This window comes from Selaginella moellendorffii, unplaced genomic scaffold (assembly GCF_000143415.4).
Source record: "Selaginella moellendorffii unplaced genomic scaffold, v1.0 SELMOscaffold_40, whole genome shotgun sequence".
Taxonomy (NCBI): Eukaryota; Viridiplantae; Streptophyta; class Lycopodiopsida; order Selaginellales; family Selaginellaceae; genus Selaginella; species Selaginella moellendorffii.
Genome location: NW_003314301.1, coordinates 325,287 through 339,689, shown reverse-complemented (window position 1 = coordinate 339,689; position 14,403 = coordinate 325,287). Strand labels below are relative to the sequence as shown.

Genomic DNA, 14,403 nt, shown 5'->3' with positions numbered 1-14,403 from the left:
CACGTCATCTCCTTTTTTTTGACAATAGGATCATACATTCCGACTCATCTAGCATGCCATACAGAACTACAATCTCTATCAATTCGCTAATATGCTTATCTAGTCTCTATTGGGATTCTACTCCCCTAGAACAAACTTTTGTTCTTGGTGAAGAGTTTGAGCATCATATTGTAATATGTGTGGTATTTGTGATTTTCTGTTCTGAGGTAGAGATTTGCCAGACTCTAGATCAACACCCAACTGCATGTAACTGCTAAAGATCACAAGTGTGTGCTCAATGCATCAAAGGCCTTCATTGAGCACAGCAATGGTGTGGTGTAGTTGACAATGGACAATAGCGAGCACGTGATGGCTTATGGCTAATGCTCTTCTCACAATTAACATCTATCATGCCTAGTTTAGCTGTGCTTCCATTCTGCTCACTAGAATGGAAGTGATGTAGTGAGCACATCTAAAGACATACATTCTTGCCATTCTTGCTAAACTTTAGTGACAAAGAAGAAGATGTTGATGTGGTAAATAAACTTACATGGATTAAGAACTCATATGTGGCAATGCATGCCAATATATATATGTCTTGAAAAAAAACATGGCATCCAAAAGATTATTTGTGAGTCATATATATATATTTTACAATTGTGTTTTAAATTCATACATTTTGCAGCTTAATACATTTTTTTTTTGCCGCTAGGTCTGCATAAATTACTTGCCATAATAAACCCTGACTATGAAAATATTAAATCCTTTGGCAAAATAGTTTTTTATTATTAGAAAAAAATCAAAAGAAGATTTAAACCAATCTCCCCACAAAATGATGCCAAGCAATCTTGTCCTATGCAACTCTTAAGAGAGGTATGCTGCTCTGCTCCAGTAGCCATGCTTTCCACCAAGAAAGTTTCTTTGTGTGCAATAGTAATAGCCATCATTCAAGTTTTGCTGATACTCAATAAACCCACATTTTTCTTGCTTGAGAAGAGCCAAGGTCAAAATCACCTAAAGAAGCTTGGAATTGGACATGACTAGTAACATTACTGCAGGTCTATGTGTTTTATTGTTGTAAAATAGATCTCATGTTTCTTGCAAAGTTTACAATTCAAGTTTTTTAGAGCCTGGACTAAATTCGCCAAAGAAAGCTTCTCTAGACAAACTTGACTAGAACAAAAGAACAAACTATTGTGTCTTCTCCGACTTCTTCACTGATTCCAGGAGGAGCTGGTTCCACATATCCACAGGCCAGGGCAAGCACCAGTGCAAGCAATCATTTCGGATGTAGCGGGTGATCTCTCCTGCATATGGCTGGTATGTTCTGTATGGCCGGGGTGGCCGTCTGGCCGGAGGAAGGTGCTGTACGTCACGTCCAGCACCCGCAGCCTGGAGCCATTGGATGGGTCGAACTTCCGTGCCTCGTCGCGCTGCACACGGTTGAGATTGCTCGGCAGCCACGGCAGCTCCACCTCACCAACGCCACCGCGTATGGCATCGCGTACAGAGTGCGTCGGCCGCGTACGGTTGCACGTCCCGCCGTTGCTCCACGTCCCGTGCTCGAAGTGGTCCGGAGACGCAGTACGGAGGAACGTGGTCCCCTTGTAGCCGTACAGCTTGGCGATGGCGCGGAGGGACGTACGGAATGCGAGCTCCAGCGCCGTGAGGAAGTGTACGTCAGTGTAGTTTTCGTGCGAGTACTTGTTGCAGCCAAAGATTGTGTTGTTGATCGTGTAGATACTTGGGCGGAAGAACCACTGGGACGTGGACATGACCGCGAAATCGTAGCTCGCGAGCGATGGCCACCATGCCGGGTGTGGGACGTCCAAGTGGAGATTGAAGAGAAGTGGATCGTCGTGAACCTTGACATGCTTGACGAGGAATGGCGACCAGACGATGGCAAGCGTGAAGTTGTAGGATTGGAACTCCCATTTCACGTCCTTTGTCCTCTCGCGAGTACACCTTGTCGGGTCTCTCCACCTTTTTTATGTGACCACATTGAGACAAATTTGAATCGAGGTTTGAGGAACTCACCGGGGAGAGGGAGCAAAGAAGCGACTGCATGTGGTTCCTGGCGAGCGAGTCCCCAAAGAAGAGCATACTTTTGGCCCGCATGAGCTCGAGAAAGGTGGCGGGGTCGAAAAGCAGGAGCTCACAGTTGTGAGGCCGCCATCGCCAATGCAGGTAGCACGTGTCAGGCCTCCCATTTCCCAGGCAGTTCTGGAGAAGCTGGATTTGATCGCAGGTGGAATTCGTATAGAGCGGTGGTGTCGAGTTGAAAATCCACTCGCCCTTGCTCAAATCGCAGGTGTCTGTAGCATTTTAGTATCCCTGAAACTTTGTTTCAAATCTAAATTACCTGAATTTGAGGAGTTTTGGAGATCTGGGAGAATTGGAGCAACCGGGGAATTCTGGCTGCCACGGACGAAGAAAACGTAGGTGAGGCAGCTGTTGAGCAGGACGACAATTGGCAGCCAGAATCGGATATTCTTGTTCTTGTAGTAGAACCACAAGAGGCTTCCAGTCTCCGAGGAGACCGATTGATCATGAGCAGAAGAATTGTTGCTGGCGGCCTTCGCAGAGGGTGAACTCCCAGATCCCTGGAGCAGCATTGTCATCTTGGATTCAAACACAGAACAGCAGCAGCAGCATGATTATGATTAGGAAGGCTGGTTGTGGCGGAGGAATTGGAATTGGACATTGGAAGAAATACTATCTCCATCAATGGTGTGAGAGAAAGAAGAAGAGCGAGCAACTACATCTTGTTGGGAGGACATGATTCTCTTGCAGAGGGGAGTTAGAACAATGAATCAACTAATAGTGCCACTATGCTTCCTGTTTTAAAACTCGTTTTAAGCTTTTGTCATAAAGGTTGAACTGAAGAATGTTCAGCAAGGTGTTTTGGGCCAGGATGATCAAAGCACACTCCTTATCAGCTGTGCGTTTGTAGAGGAAAATATTGAAAAGCTGTCGTGGCCTTTTTAAAAAACTTAAATCATGAGACCCACGAGTATCAAAACAACCTTATTTATCGTGGTTAAGAAACTTGATCGTTCACAGATGGTTTGATTTGTTGGTATGACAAGATGTTTGGTTGTTTGATGTTGTGTGTATGAGATGTTTGGTTTACCCAATGAAAGCTCAAGCAAACAAGCATAGTTTGTTTATATTTCATATTCATTCATTCAGCATCAAGGTTTTTGGGCTAATTTATATGTATATTTCTTATATTCTCTTTCCATATTCTATGCATGGAGATATTGGGCCCACCCAAGAAATATACTCTTGATTGTCTTCAATGTGGCAAACATAACTGTAGAGTTGGCTTGTAATCCTGCATACGTTCTGGCCGGAGAGATTTTCTGGTCAGGTTTTGGCGCTTCTGTGCATACAATTTTATTATCTTCTCACGTCATCCGTAATGTCCGCGAGAGTTCTAAGAGTGGAGCCAGACGCGATCACGGAGCCTCTGAGCTCCAACTCCGTAGAACTCGTCCACTTTGTCGCCGTTGGAGTAGAACCGGAATGTGGGGGTGTAGCGCACGTCTTTGGTTTCGTCCGGGCACTCGTCTATGTCCGCGTAGATGAACAGCGATCGCGGGTATTCGTTGCTAAGATTGCAAAACGTCGGGAGCATTTGTTTACACATAACACACCTGGATGCATCGAGAGAAGAAAAAGAAATACATCAGCAAAGAAACGAAGAATGGTAAATCGTTACCATGATGCTCCAAAGCTCACGATCGTCTATCAGTGTATCAAAGCCAGATAGCAAAGAGAGCGAGAGAAATAAAAAAAAGCTCATATAAGGGAAGAGGAATCTCTTTGAAGTACAGGCTCACCGTCTTCTTTGACGCCTTGGCCCGATCCAACAGCGACTTAAACTGTTCGTTGTTGCGTGCACTAACGAGATTCCCATGAAAGTTTACCGGTAAAGAATCGCCTCCAACACCATCCAGGGACGATGGCGCAGCAGCAGCACCGCTACCTTCTGCAGCAGCCATTACAACCCTAGAGCGAGAAATGAGATAAAAGAAAACGGAGAAGAAGAAGTACCTGTTATCTACAAGAGGTCCTCGAAGTCAAAAGTTGACGCTGGATTTCTCGGTTGAGCATTTGGAGGTGGAGTAGAAGCTTCAGGAGCGCTATCGAGGTCAGTAAACGGATTGCCAGCTGTAAACTGTTCGCCGCTCGAGCTTGGATTGGAGACTAGAGCTTCGGCTGAAGTGTCGGGTCCGAGAAGATCAATACTGTCTGGGGCTCCAGTGTTTTCCTGTCTGTAGTTCGAAGCAGGAATATGAACAGCAGCTGAGGAGAGAGGTTCTTGAAGAGAAACTGGTGCAGCATTGGATGATGACGCGGAAGGCTTTGCTAAGGCCGCAAAATCACTGGGAGCGAAGAGATCAGCAAGAGGATCATTAAGCACCGCGGGGACGTTCATAGGTGGGAAGGGATTGGAGCTCGAAAGATTTTGACCAGCCATCATGGCCAGAGTTGTGAAACTGCGAGAAAGAGGAAGAGGTTTCTGAGCGAAGCCTGTGGAAACTGTGGGAAACGCTTGCAGATTGGAAGAACTCATTGCAGTGATGGGAGGGGCGGAGAGTATCGGTGCTGGAACTGACTGAACTGGCTGCAGAACTGGCTGTAAAACGGGTGGGACTGGAACCATAGCTGTTTGAACAGGAGGAGTAGACGTTGGCAAAGTCACAGGCAATTGCTCTTTGAGAAACTCCTTGAGTCTGGACAAAAAAATGAGAAAATCAAGCTACGTGCTGCTTAGAGTATCAAGCTTACTCTAGTGCTAAGCGTGAATTCGGCGACGCGACTGTCAAGCGTAACTGCGTCTTATCAGCCGGATCTGTTTCGATGCGTACCTGGGAAAACGGAACCTGTTTAGCTCTGGAATGAGTACGTAATGGTATGAACTTACCATGCACAGCAAAGCACCACCAGTTTCTGAATGAAAACTCGAGGCTGCAACGAGGTTATTGGGATTGGGTTCCTGGAAGATAACTTTGTCTACGTGTTTTGCATCTATAAAACAGACTTAGCTTACCAGTCCAGTAGCCACGCCTATGCGAAGTCCGTTTAGCTTGTCAGAAAACTCCGAGACAGTAGAATACTGCAGTCCACGAATCTGTAAAGGGATTCATAGAAGTCAGAAGAAAACGATGGAAAAGGATCATATACCACTTCTTGAAGCTTGTTTGGAGCTGTAACAAGAGCTCTCCAGGCAGAAAAAAAATCGTTTGCAGAGAGAGTGGCTGGTTGCAAAAACTTGCTGATTACAATTGGAATCCGCAATTTGACAGACACCTAGAAGAGTTCTGCGGACGTTAGCACTAAATAAAACACGGGAAAGCTTAGCTTACTGTCATGCCAGAAACCATATAAGAAAAGTCGAGAAGTGGAGCAATTCTCCCAGCATACAAGCATGCCACTTTAAGAAGCACTTGTATCTGCAACGGCGATCATGAAGAAATTAGAAGTCTTATCAACGACATTACTACCTGTTCAGCAGCTTGTATGCTTGGAGGAGCTCCCGGAAATTCAACTCTAAGATGTGGCTGAGGTAGGATAATGGCTCGGACTGATGTCAAAGTCTCGCTTTGCTTATTACCAAGATAGAAATTTATCTCGCCACGAGGACCTTGATATTGCGCTTTAATCCCAATCTAAGCACCCAAGAAAAATCACAAATTGCAAGCTTAAACAATGCCAGAAACCTGAACGTATGGATCTTCATACAAGATTCCAGTATCCTTGTAACACAAGGCGTTAAACCATTCGATGAGGTTTCCAGTTGGCTGCAAAAACCAAAAGAAACAAAGAACAAGTTACTGCAAGGATAATAAAGACTCTATTACCTGAACAGCAGGAGCGAGCATTGAAGAGAATGGATCCTTTGTAATTCCCGTTTGAAATGGGTCGTTTTGCCGAGGAGCCACTAAGTCCCCAAGAAGATCTACTTCAGGTGCTCTAGCTGTTGAAGTCTGGATGGAATATAGACCAGAAAAATGTTACTGACGATGAGAAAATCAAAATAACGTACTCCAGGGAGAGAATCCCTTGAGCTTTTTACCGGAGCTTCCTGCAAAAGCACGTCAGACTGCGTAGAATCATCACTTGTAAGAACGAACCTGTCGCTTTGGTTCTTCATTAGAAATATTCTGATCCTGCTGGCTTAAAGAGAAAAATCCCATAGCACGTTGTTGCAAGTCTGCTTCAAGGTGCTCCCCATACCTGTAGTGAATGCTAGTATGAGGGAAGGAAAGAACAAGAATAGCTCACTTTTCAAAAAGAGGAAAAATTTCCTTCCGGAGCTCTTCATCTGCAGGCTGTGTATGCAGTAACAATTTGATATAGGCAGACAGCAGCACCATCTTGGTTGGCGTACTGTTTGGAAACATAATCAAACTCATTAAAGTTCAGTGGAGCACACATCCTACCTCACATTTGAAAACTTATCGTGAAGGGCCCAAAAGATCTCCTTGGGAGTGTAGCCAGGTTTTCGCGCAAGTAAATGGCTGTTGTCTCCAAGAAGACTCCCAGCAATCTGACAAAAAAATCATTACTGAGTCGTCGTTCGGAAATCAGAAAAACTTACTTTAAGCATGGTCTCGTGAACCATCGGTTTGCTGATGTACTCCCGAGCTTTGGTGGCGGCGTAGACTTGTATATCGTCATGTTCTGCAACGCATTGAATCAACCCTCGCCAGACATCATCCGGAACAAGGGCTCCACCTTTTTCAACTAGAAGCAAAACAACGTCCACATACCTGACACACACCACATCTCAACAAAACCGCATCTCATTCTGAACCAGCACTAGCTTGTGCTTACCAGGAGCAATCTGTTGCGTATTTTTCTGCAAGAAGGCCAGCCTTTGTGGCAATACTTTCTTGAACATCAAACTCGGCCGTAGAGAAACACTACATACAAGTTACCGTTTGATTTCGAAATCAAAACAAACAAAACCAAATACCTCCAGGACTCTTCAACTATGCGCTTGACATTCGTCGCATCACATATTTCGTAAAGAAGGTCTACAGAGACCTTCTGGATACTGTCAAATGGGTTACTTATCACTAGGAAACCCGGAAAACAAACAAACCAACCTTCGGTCTTCCTCTCTCAAGGAGAATAGAATGTCAGTTTCATAAACACACACATTATCACGGACGTCGGCCACAGACAGCAGCCGGGCTAAAACTCTCTACAATGAACAACGTTAGTAGTATATAATGAGAGTACATCAAAGCACATTACCATGCCTAGACATCGAAGGTTCGGTTCACGAAGACTAACAAACTTCGAAAGCGATACCATACACCTTGGGATCAAACTCTGCTGTGTATCAATCAGCATGATCTGTGACAAGGGTGCTGTAGTATCGTTAGCAAAGCCGGACTAAAACTAGGAAGTAACTTACCAGTTCCATGGCTTCAAACAAAGCCGCGTGCATAACATTTGTTTTGTTTATACTTTGAGTGATGTCGGTCCCAATCACAACACGTTCGAGAAGCTGATAGAAAAAACGATGGTCATATAAAGTCTAACGAGAAGAAAAAAGAGAGGGAGAGAGAACGAAGACAACCTCGAGAAGCAGCCGCACACTAGAGGGGTCTTCAAGCAATGGAAGCAGTTGCAATGCTTGCATCGTCTTCACCTGAAAGTGAACTATTAGCACTTGAATTTGCTGAAGCTGCAGTTAAGCTAGAAACCTGCAGCCAAGGAGACGGGATTCCATAGAACGTGTAGTCCTGTGGAATGCTTTGACTTCGCAACAATCTTTCTAGAATGCGAACACACTTTGAGACACAGTAGTAATACTGCTGAGGATTATTTGAAGCTAGTGCAACAAGCAATGTCATCACACATAAAAGAACACCATAATCTCTTTCGTCAAGAAGATTCACAATGTGGTCAGGCCTACAGACCGATCAAGCCAGTTTCAAGCAATGCAAGTTGATGCTGCAAACTAGGATAAGTTCCTTACCATATATCCAGTTGGATAACCTCCGGATGCTTTCGGTAAATGTGAAGGAGACAGAGAATCGCCTTCTTCCGCACAAGTGGTCGACAAGAACCAGAAACCTGGAAAAGAAATAGCGCCTTCCATTGTCAATTCGAGAGGAGCAGTAATGGAGCTACTTACGACAAGCTTTTGTACATCCGGAGCCAAGGCTTCGGCAAAATCTCTGCCGCCGATGTTTCCAATCTGTGATCATGCACGAGAGAGTTTTCTTCTTTTCTCTTGGTGTAAAGCTTTCGATTGATCTTACCATTGTTAGTGCAAGGCACTGATACGTTTCGCTGCGACCAATAATGTCGAGACGAATAGCTTTGGTGATCAAGTTGAGAAACTCATGGTTTTCGTGGAGCAAACATCCAGCAACCATGTAGCCAACCTGCGAGCATTTCCTTAGCCCTTAGCTATAAGCAGTGAAGCAAGAGAGAGAGAAAAGTAGAACTCCGAGAGAACTCACTTGCTTCTCAGCATATTTATGCGATCCAACAAGCGAAAGAACCTCTCGATGCCCAAAATCAAGCTGATAGCCAAGAATGTGGATGTAGAGCAGCTTCCACACGTATTTCTTCTTCTCATACGACGATAAACTCTGAAATTTGCGCACAGTTCCATCGAAACGTAAAAAAAGAGAGAGAGATTTGCTACCTTCTCGTATGAGAATTTCATCCGGATCTTATTGAGCTCCTTCTCGACGCGCGCCATCTCCTGATCCTTGCTCTGGCAGTTCCTCACATCCGTGATAAACATCTGCAAGCCCCGCATTGACGCCATCGCCATGGGTGACCTAACGTCCGTATACCATTGCCGTACCAAGTTCTAATTTTTAGGGTTCCTGACATTGCTCTAGAGAATGTAGCTTTAGATTCAAGCCATGGCCAGTCCCAAAGCGCTCGTTCTCTCCTGGTTCGTTGTCTCTGTTCCACTGCTCGTGATCTTCCTGCTGTTCCCTCACACCGCCACCATCTTGTGCCCATCGATCTCCTTCGCTCCGCAGCAGCAGCAAGCTCTCGAATCTCGCGAAGAGGACGCTGTGGGTGTGAGTCGCGAGGATTTGACATGGGTTTCGTCGCAGATGGCAAATGCCCAGCTTGGGGATCCTCCAAAGTCGGCCGAGGACTGGATCCGGATGCGCAAAGGGATAAATCCCCGGACGAGAGAGGAGCAACTCTATGATCTTCGCCGGTAAGGTCGAGTGATCTCTATAGCAAGCTTGAGTTGCGAGCTGGCGTTTCCTTCCTACAGGTACCACGGGATATCTCATTACGAAGAAAGCGAAGAGAAAAACCACACGAGATTACCTTGTCCGAGCGAGCTTCTCGTCGAGCAGCACCACAGCAACTATGGCGAGCCTTGGGCTGGAGGTCGAGACGTCTTTGAGTTCATCGCAAAGGCCTCGGCTCTCAAGAGACACCACCGGGTGTTGGAAGTTGGCTGTGGAACTCTGCGCGTTGGCCTCCATTTCATCAGATTTCTCGCGGCCGGGAACTACCACTGCATCGAAAAGGATCCGCTCTCGCTCATGGCTGCGTTTTCTTACGAGTTGCCATCGCAAGGACTGCTTCACAAGAGACCCGTCATCGTTCGCAGCGACAATCTGGAATTCGAGCTGTTAGGAGACAATGAATACGATGTAGTCTATGCAAGCGCAGCGTTTCTTCACATGCCTGATAAACTCGTCTGGACTGGTCTCGAGAAGCTCGTGCCGAGGATCAAGCCGGGTGGAAGAGTTTTCGTGTCTCACAACATAAAGTTTTGCAGCAGGCTCGGAGGAGACGAGTGTAACAAAAAGCTGCGAGAGCTGAAGCTGGAGTACGTTGGCAAGCAGACACACGATAGTCTCTTGTTCAATCACTATGAAATCTGGCACCAGTTCGTCAAGGTGTGATTCATTTTTTGTCTGTACCCTGTATTTAAACCATGGATGAGTAAACTGTCGCCAATTTTTCGTGAGGTTTCTACCTGGTTATTGTCCTCTAGCTTGAGAGCACTGAGAAAAAAACCTGTGAGATATGGAGGCTGCAACAAAAAACACAAAAATAATTCTTTGTGGCGTTGAAATACTTATTTACCTCTGGGAAGCCAACTCTAAAATGGTAGACGAGCTCGTTTTTGCCTTGCCTTAAAGCTCCACCCTGCTTTCTCATACACGCTTCGCACTGCGGGTAGAACCGTTGCAACTCGAGCTTATGGACCATGTTGAATACATGCTTGGCAAGTGAAAAGTTGAATTTTTTCAGTATTCTCAGTTTCTCGGCGACCTTGTTCTTCATCACGACGTTGGGTGGCATATGATCTGCTATGCTAAGAAAATAATTCACGAGTGAATGTCAGCTCCAGGGAAATTGAGAGTACCTGGTCCCTTTGTAGCTTCCACAGTGATGACAACCATACTTGCTAAACAAGTCTCTTACGAGCTGTGCTTCTACATCGCCTGCGTACCTTGATCCTCTAGCTGACCAAAGAATAATCAGCACGAGAGGGACAGAGAGAAAAAATCAAAGGAGGCAAACTGACCAGGCACTGAGTATCGTGAGAGTGCTCCAGGATGGCTTAAGCTACTTGGCATCACATTCCTGTAGTGCCCGCCAAGTATCTGTATGAACAGTAGGCTACATTGTCTAGTCTATGAAAATTTCCAAGCAAACCTTAAACAAAACCATGCCCACTGCCGCATGAAGAACTAGATCGCCAACACTCGGCAATTTCCTCTTCCGGCTCTTGCCATTGCCCTCTTCTACAATAGATTCCAGCGCAAACGCTACCTGCGTTGCAAAGAGAGCTCTAAGAATCAAAGAAATCTATGACTGAAATTGATTAACGAGAACCTGAGCTGCGAGAACCGAGGCCGATGCCACCGCCACGCCTCCCAGCAGCGATCCGGCAACAGGGGTAGCGCAAGAAACCCGGAATGCCTTCCCTGCACACTAGAAATCCGCAAGAAATCCCCGATAAATTTCCCGATTCACAGCTCGCAGCAGCGATCGCACCTGCCATGCTAGCAATGCCGCATTGAATCCGGCGGCAGCGCCGGCGCAAGGAATCGCCACCCCGAGAAGGCGCTCTACCGGTGGGAGGAGCCCTAGAATCATCAAACCCGGAAAGAATCTTTCTATTGCTATAAAAGAATCTTGGCAAGGACAAGGAGGACAAGCAAATGCCAACAAGAAAACGTGGCCTTCCACGAGCTCGAACTCTGGACGTTTGAGTCCGTACCGGTGGTCGAGCCCGGCACGAAGTTTGGATTGGCTCCGTACAGCGCCTGTGCGCCGTCGATATCGTCCTGTCCAAACGCTGTCTTGATCTGCCGAGGAGCGATGCTGGGAAACATGATCGCCGCGGAATCGCCCGAGTGGCCCAGCCCGATCAGGTGTCCAATCTCGTGGGTCACCACGGATTCCAGATCGATCGCGGCCAGCGACGTCGCGGATCGAACATTGACGCTCCAGGACTCGGAGGAGTCGAGGTGGAATCGCCCATCCTCGGGAGCGAATGCGTGAGCTAGAACGCCCATTTGCCCATCGAATGGATGCCGGTCGCCGTGATCGAAGCCCGCGAACGCGATGACGATGTCCGCGGAGGAGATCGACGAGGTCTCTGTGAATGTGAGAGGGACGATGTTCGCCCAGCGCTGGAATCCCCTGCTAAAGGCCGTCCGGAGAGAATTCAGGGGGATTCCAGAGGCCAGCGACGTCGTGGATTGATCGAATGCGTAAGTGAGCGATCGCTTGGAGACCCATCTGGGCGTTCCTGGGAAGAAGGAGTAGTGCTTGACGAAATGGGAAGTGCCGGGATGGGTGAGATTCTGGAGCATTTGCGAGACGCCGCTGGGATCCACGTCGATTCCACCGCATCTGGGCGTGACGAGCTGGGCTATTGTGGCGGAATCGAGGTTCCCGGTGACCGGGAGGTGGAAATTCTGCTGGTAGAGCCTCACGGCGGCCTCTAGCGCGTCATCGAAGGAGAGATCGGCAGTGAGAGTGGAGTTGCCGAGGTAGCCGAAATCCACGAAGTAAGATTTGAGCTTCTGGATCGCGGGCTTGGAATCGCCCTTGTGTGCGTCGACGAGCGAGAGGAGATCCGCCCACGCCCCGGCGAGATTGCTGGTGGGAAGATCGGCTAGAATGGCGGTGTCGAGCCCCGAGGAGAAGCCCACAATGATTGCGAAGTGGAAGAATGCGAGGAAGAACACTCGATTTGCCATGGTTCTTCTTCTTTCCAGGAAGATTAGGGATTGAGAGATTTAAGCAGTGCCCGGGGGGTCAGACTTTGCCTCGCGTCGTGTCTAGTGTCCGGCATTGACAAGATCAAGGAGTTAAAAGCGCGTGAAAAAAGACCTTGTCAATGCCGTATAAACCCTAAATTACAGAATATACTTAAAACCCTTGCGTGTGATGGAAGGCGAATTGTTGATTGTGACTAACTTAGTAAAAGGCTTTTTGCCAAGCACTTTAATAGTTGCCAAGCACTTAATAGTTGCTGGGGGAGTTTTCATTTGCATCCATTGCATTGTGGTCTCATGGCTCGACAAATGTGAAGACTTCTTGCAAGGATGGGAGGAGTGATCACACTTGACAAATCCCGAGCACATAGTTTATGTCGTATTGTTTAATGTCGTTTACTTTGTAGCGTGAGGACATGTCATTCTTGTCTCAACTTCAAAGAAATGGGAAGCTCAGCAGCTGGCCAAATGGTAGATATTTGCACTGAGACTCACTAATCCACATCATATAACATGTGTCAGAAATTGCAGGATGGTAAAAACTGTGAACTCTGTGTGTCAAACAAGGTTGCACACAATGTGTCAGCAGGACAACAAAACTGCTGTAGGACTAAACAACATAGCGTTTCCAAATTGAACCCGGGTCTGTTTTGTGGCAGGGAGCTATTCCACTAGACTAGCAGTGAAATATATGTTAATCAACTAGAATACACTCGAATATACCTGTATGTAGTCATTCTTGGATGTCAAGAATTCACCTGAAAGGGTGCAAACATATATATGTTTGCACACTTTCAGTGAATTCTTGACATCCAAGAATGATGTATATATATATCTAACATGCATTCTCGTGGTCATGACATACATGTCCAAAGCTTCGTCGATAGTCAATATAGGAACAGTGCAGCTCACATCTCAAGCAACATCCAATCCTGGAGACAAAAAGAAGATCCAGCTTATATGGTCAGACTCTTGAAATACAGTCCTCACACAAATCAGAGTCTGGATCTCGAAATGGTTTCTTCTCGGAGCAAGATTGCAATGACACTGCCTCAAGGGGAATAGTTACTTCTTGGTGTAAGTCTTTCTACAGACTAGACTCGAAGCCAAATACAAGGTTCGTTATGCTATCCATCAAAGTGGACATATAAGCTTTTCATATTTTAATTCAGTGTTAAGTGCCATATAAATTTAGATTGGAAACAAATATACAAATCCAATGGAAGTTTTGGTTCATAAGTTTTAAGAATTAATTTTTAATATAGCAATTAAAACATGATTATATGCATTATAATATTGGCAAGACATTTGATGCCACGTGTGCAAGTATGTGAACTTGTACAAAACATGCAAAGCACGAAACAAGCCTGATCAGGTGATCCACCCACCCTCATGAGCCTCCCCAAACTTCCCAAGAACATAGTAGAGAATCTCTATGTTACTATGTTGCTTTCAGATGCTATGTTGATTGCTAAATCGTGTCAAACATGCTACCCAACAGCTAGAGCCCAGCACGTCATACAATGCTTCAATCTGCTGATAATCTCATCGAAGGCCTGCCTCCTACTACTGCTGCAATTCTACTCCCTTGGATCAAACCCTCATTCTTGGTGAAGAGCTTGAGCACTGTGTGCTCTCCACAATGTCAGGAGCCCTAATGAAGCAGCAATAGTATTGCCAAATTAGTCGACAGCAGCCGGCAAGTGGACACTTAGCTTGATTGAATTGCTACTTGATGTCTCATAGAGCAAGTAGGCCAGCAAGAGTTCCCTTTAGGGCCAGCAGGATTTCTTCTCACTTGGCTCCTTACTCACTGACTTGGATTTTGCATGAGCTGGTGCATTAAGAATTCTTACCTGATGAGGATGTGTATAAAATAATGCAAATGTGGCAAGCATGCCCATGGCTTGAAAAAAACAGTCACGTTTAAAGATATGTGTTTAAGAAATTTAAACTCACATATATTTGAAGTCTCTTAGGGCTCAAAACATGTTATGCCATTTTATATGCTTACATAATAAAAATTTAGCCACAAAAATCATTTCACACTATACAACACTATGTACTAGTGGCTACATTTTATGAATATGTACAAGTATTAAAGAATAAGAAGGAGAAATATAATATGTTCTAATTAAGTTCTATAAAATTTGAAGAAGGTATCCCAAAA

The 14,403-nt window shown here is 45.8% G+C and overlaps 6 protein-coding genes and 1 pseudogene across 9 annotated transcripts; 1 reads left to right on the top strand and 6 right to left on the bottom strand.

Annotated features, from left to right (window-relative positions):
• Positions 1-1,170: 1,170 nt before the first annotated feature.
• On the bottom strand, positions 1,171-2,600 carry LOC9660327 (annotated as a pseudogene).
• Positions 2,601-3,353: 753 nt separating this feature from the next.
• LOC9660176 (thioredoxin-like 3-3) lies at positions 3,354-4,138 on the bottom strand. Its single transcript, XM_002979094.2, has 4 exons — positions 4,039-4,138; positions 3,825-3,993; positions 3,704-3,729; positions 3,354-3,638 (listed from the first exon to the last, which is right to left on the bottom strand). The coding sequence occupies exons 2-4, from the start codon at positions 3,984-3,986 to the stop codon at positions 3,419-3,421; spliced, it is 408 nt and encodes a 135-aa protein (XP_002979140.1). The 5' UTR covers positions 3,987-3,993; positions 4,039-4,138; the 3' UTR covers positions 3,354-3,418.
• Positions 4,139-4,606: 468 nt separating this feature from the next.
• Positions 4,607-6,907, bottom strand: LOC9660729 (AP-2 complex subunit alpha-1). The gene is made up of 15 exons (XM_024684266.1): positions 6,826-6,907; positions 6,590-6,761; positions 6,437-6,538; positions 6,274-6,378; positions 6,123-6,225; positions 6,035-6,073; positions 5,850-5,975; positions 5,709-5,789; positions 5,493-5,657; positions 5,355-5,441; positions 5,173-5,298; positions 5,039-5,119; positions 4,913-4,995; positions 4,777-4,856; positions 4,607-4,721 (listed from the first exon to the last, which is right to left on the bottom strand). Exons 2-14 carry the CDS (start codon positions 6,667-6,669, stop codon positions 4,811-4,813), a joined length of 1,224 nt encoding a protein of 407 aa, XP_024540034.1. The 5' UTR covers positions 6,670-6,761; positions 6,826-6,907; the 3' UTR covers positions 4,607-4,721; positions 4,777-4,810.
• A 152-nt stretch (positions 6,908-7,059) lies between these two features.
• On the bottom strand, positions 7,060-8,809 carry LOC112349593 (AP-2 complex subunit alpha-1-like). 3 transcript variants are annotated; one of them, XM_024684269.1, is made up of 8 exons: positions 8,660-8,809; positions 8,472-8,603; positions 8,268-8,393; positions 8,141-8,203; positions 7,982-8,097; positions 7,580-7,651; positions 7,415-7,507; positions 7,258-7,367 (listed from the first exon to the last, which is right to left on the bottom strand). In XM_024684269.1, exons 1-6 carry the CDS (start codon positions 8,789-8,791, stop codon positions 7,648-7,650), a joined length of 573 nt encoding a protein of 190 aa, XP_024540037.1. In that variant the 5' UTR covers positions 8,792-8,809; the 3' UTR covers positions 7,258-7,367; positions 7,415-7,507; positions 7,580-7,647. The 3 variants fall into 3 exon arrangements, with proteins under 3 accessions (XP_024540039.1, XP_024540037.1, XP_024540038.1); XM_024684270.1 differs by having other exon boundaries at positions 7,982-8,079; XM_024684271.1 differs by lacking the exons at positions 7,982-8,097; positions 8,141-8,203; positions 8,268-8,393; positions 8,472-8,603; positions 8,660-8,809 and adding exons at positions 7,060-7,198; positions 7,707-7,969 and having other exon boundaries at positions 7,252-7,353.
• On the top strand, positions 8,804-9,970 carry LOC9660175. Its single transcript, XM_002979234.2, has 2 exons — positions 8,804-9,196; positions 9,257-9,970. The coding sequence occupies exons 1-2, from the start codon at positions 8,886-8,888 to the stop codon at positions 9,897-9,899; spliced, it is 954 nt and encodes a 317-aa protein (XP_002979280.1). The 5' UTR covers positions 8,804-8,885; the 3' UTR covers positions 9,900-9,970.
• Positions 9,786-11,114, bottom strand: LOC112349592. 2 transcript variants are annotated; one of them, XM_024684267.1, is made up of 8 exons: positions 11,002-11,114; positions 10,840-10,938; positions 10,660-10,776; positions 10,529-10,607; positions 10,367-10,466; positions 10,084-10,315; positions 9,974-10,030; positions 9,786-9,918 (listed from the first exon to the last, which is right to left on the bottom strand). In XM_024684267.1, the coding sequence occupies exons 1-8, from the start codon at positions 11,101-11,103 to the stop codon at positions 9,901-9,903; spliced, it is 804 nt and encodes a 267-aa protein (XP_024540035.1). In that variant the 5' UTR covers positions 11,104-11,114; the 3' UTR covers positions 9,786-9,900. The 2 variants fall into 2 exon arrangements, with proteins under 2 accessions (XP_024540035.1, XP_024540036.1); XM_024684268.1 differs by having other exon boundaries at positions 9,974-10,001.
• Positions 11,088-12,314, bottom strand: LOC9660728 (metalloendoproteinase 3-MMP). The gene has a single exon (XM_002979092.2). The coding sequence runs from the start codon at positions 12,213-12,215 to the stop codon at positions 11,130-11,132; it is 1,086 nt and encodes a 361-aa protein (XP_002979138.1). The 5' UTR covers positions 12,216-12,314; the 3' UTR covers positions 11,088-11,129.
• Positions 12,315-14,403: the final 2,089 nt, after the last annotated feature.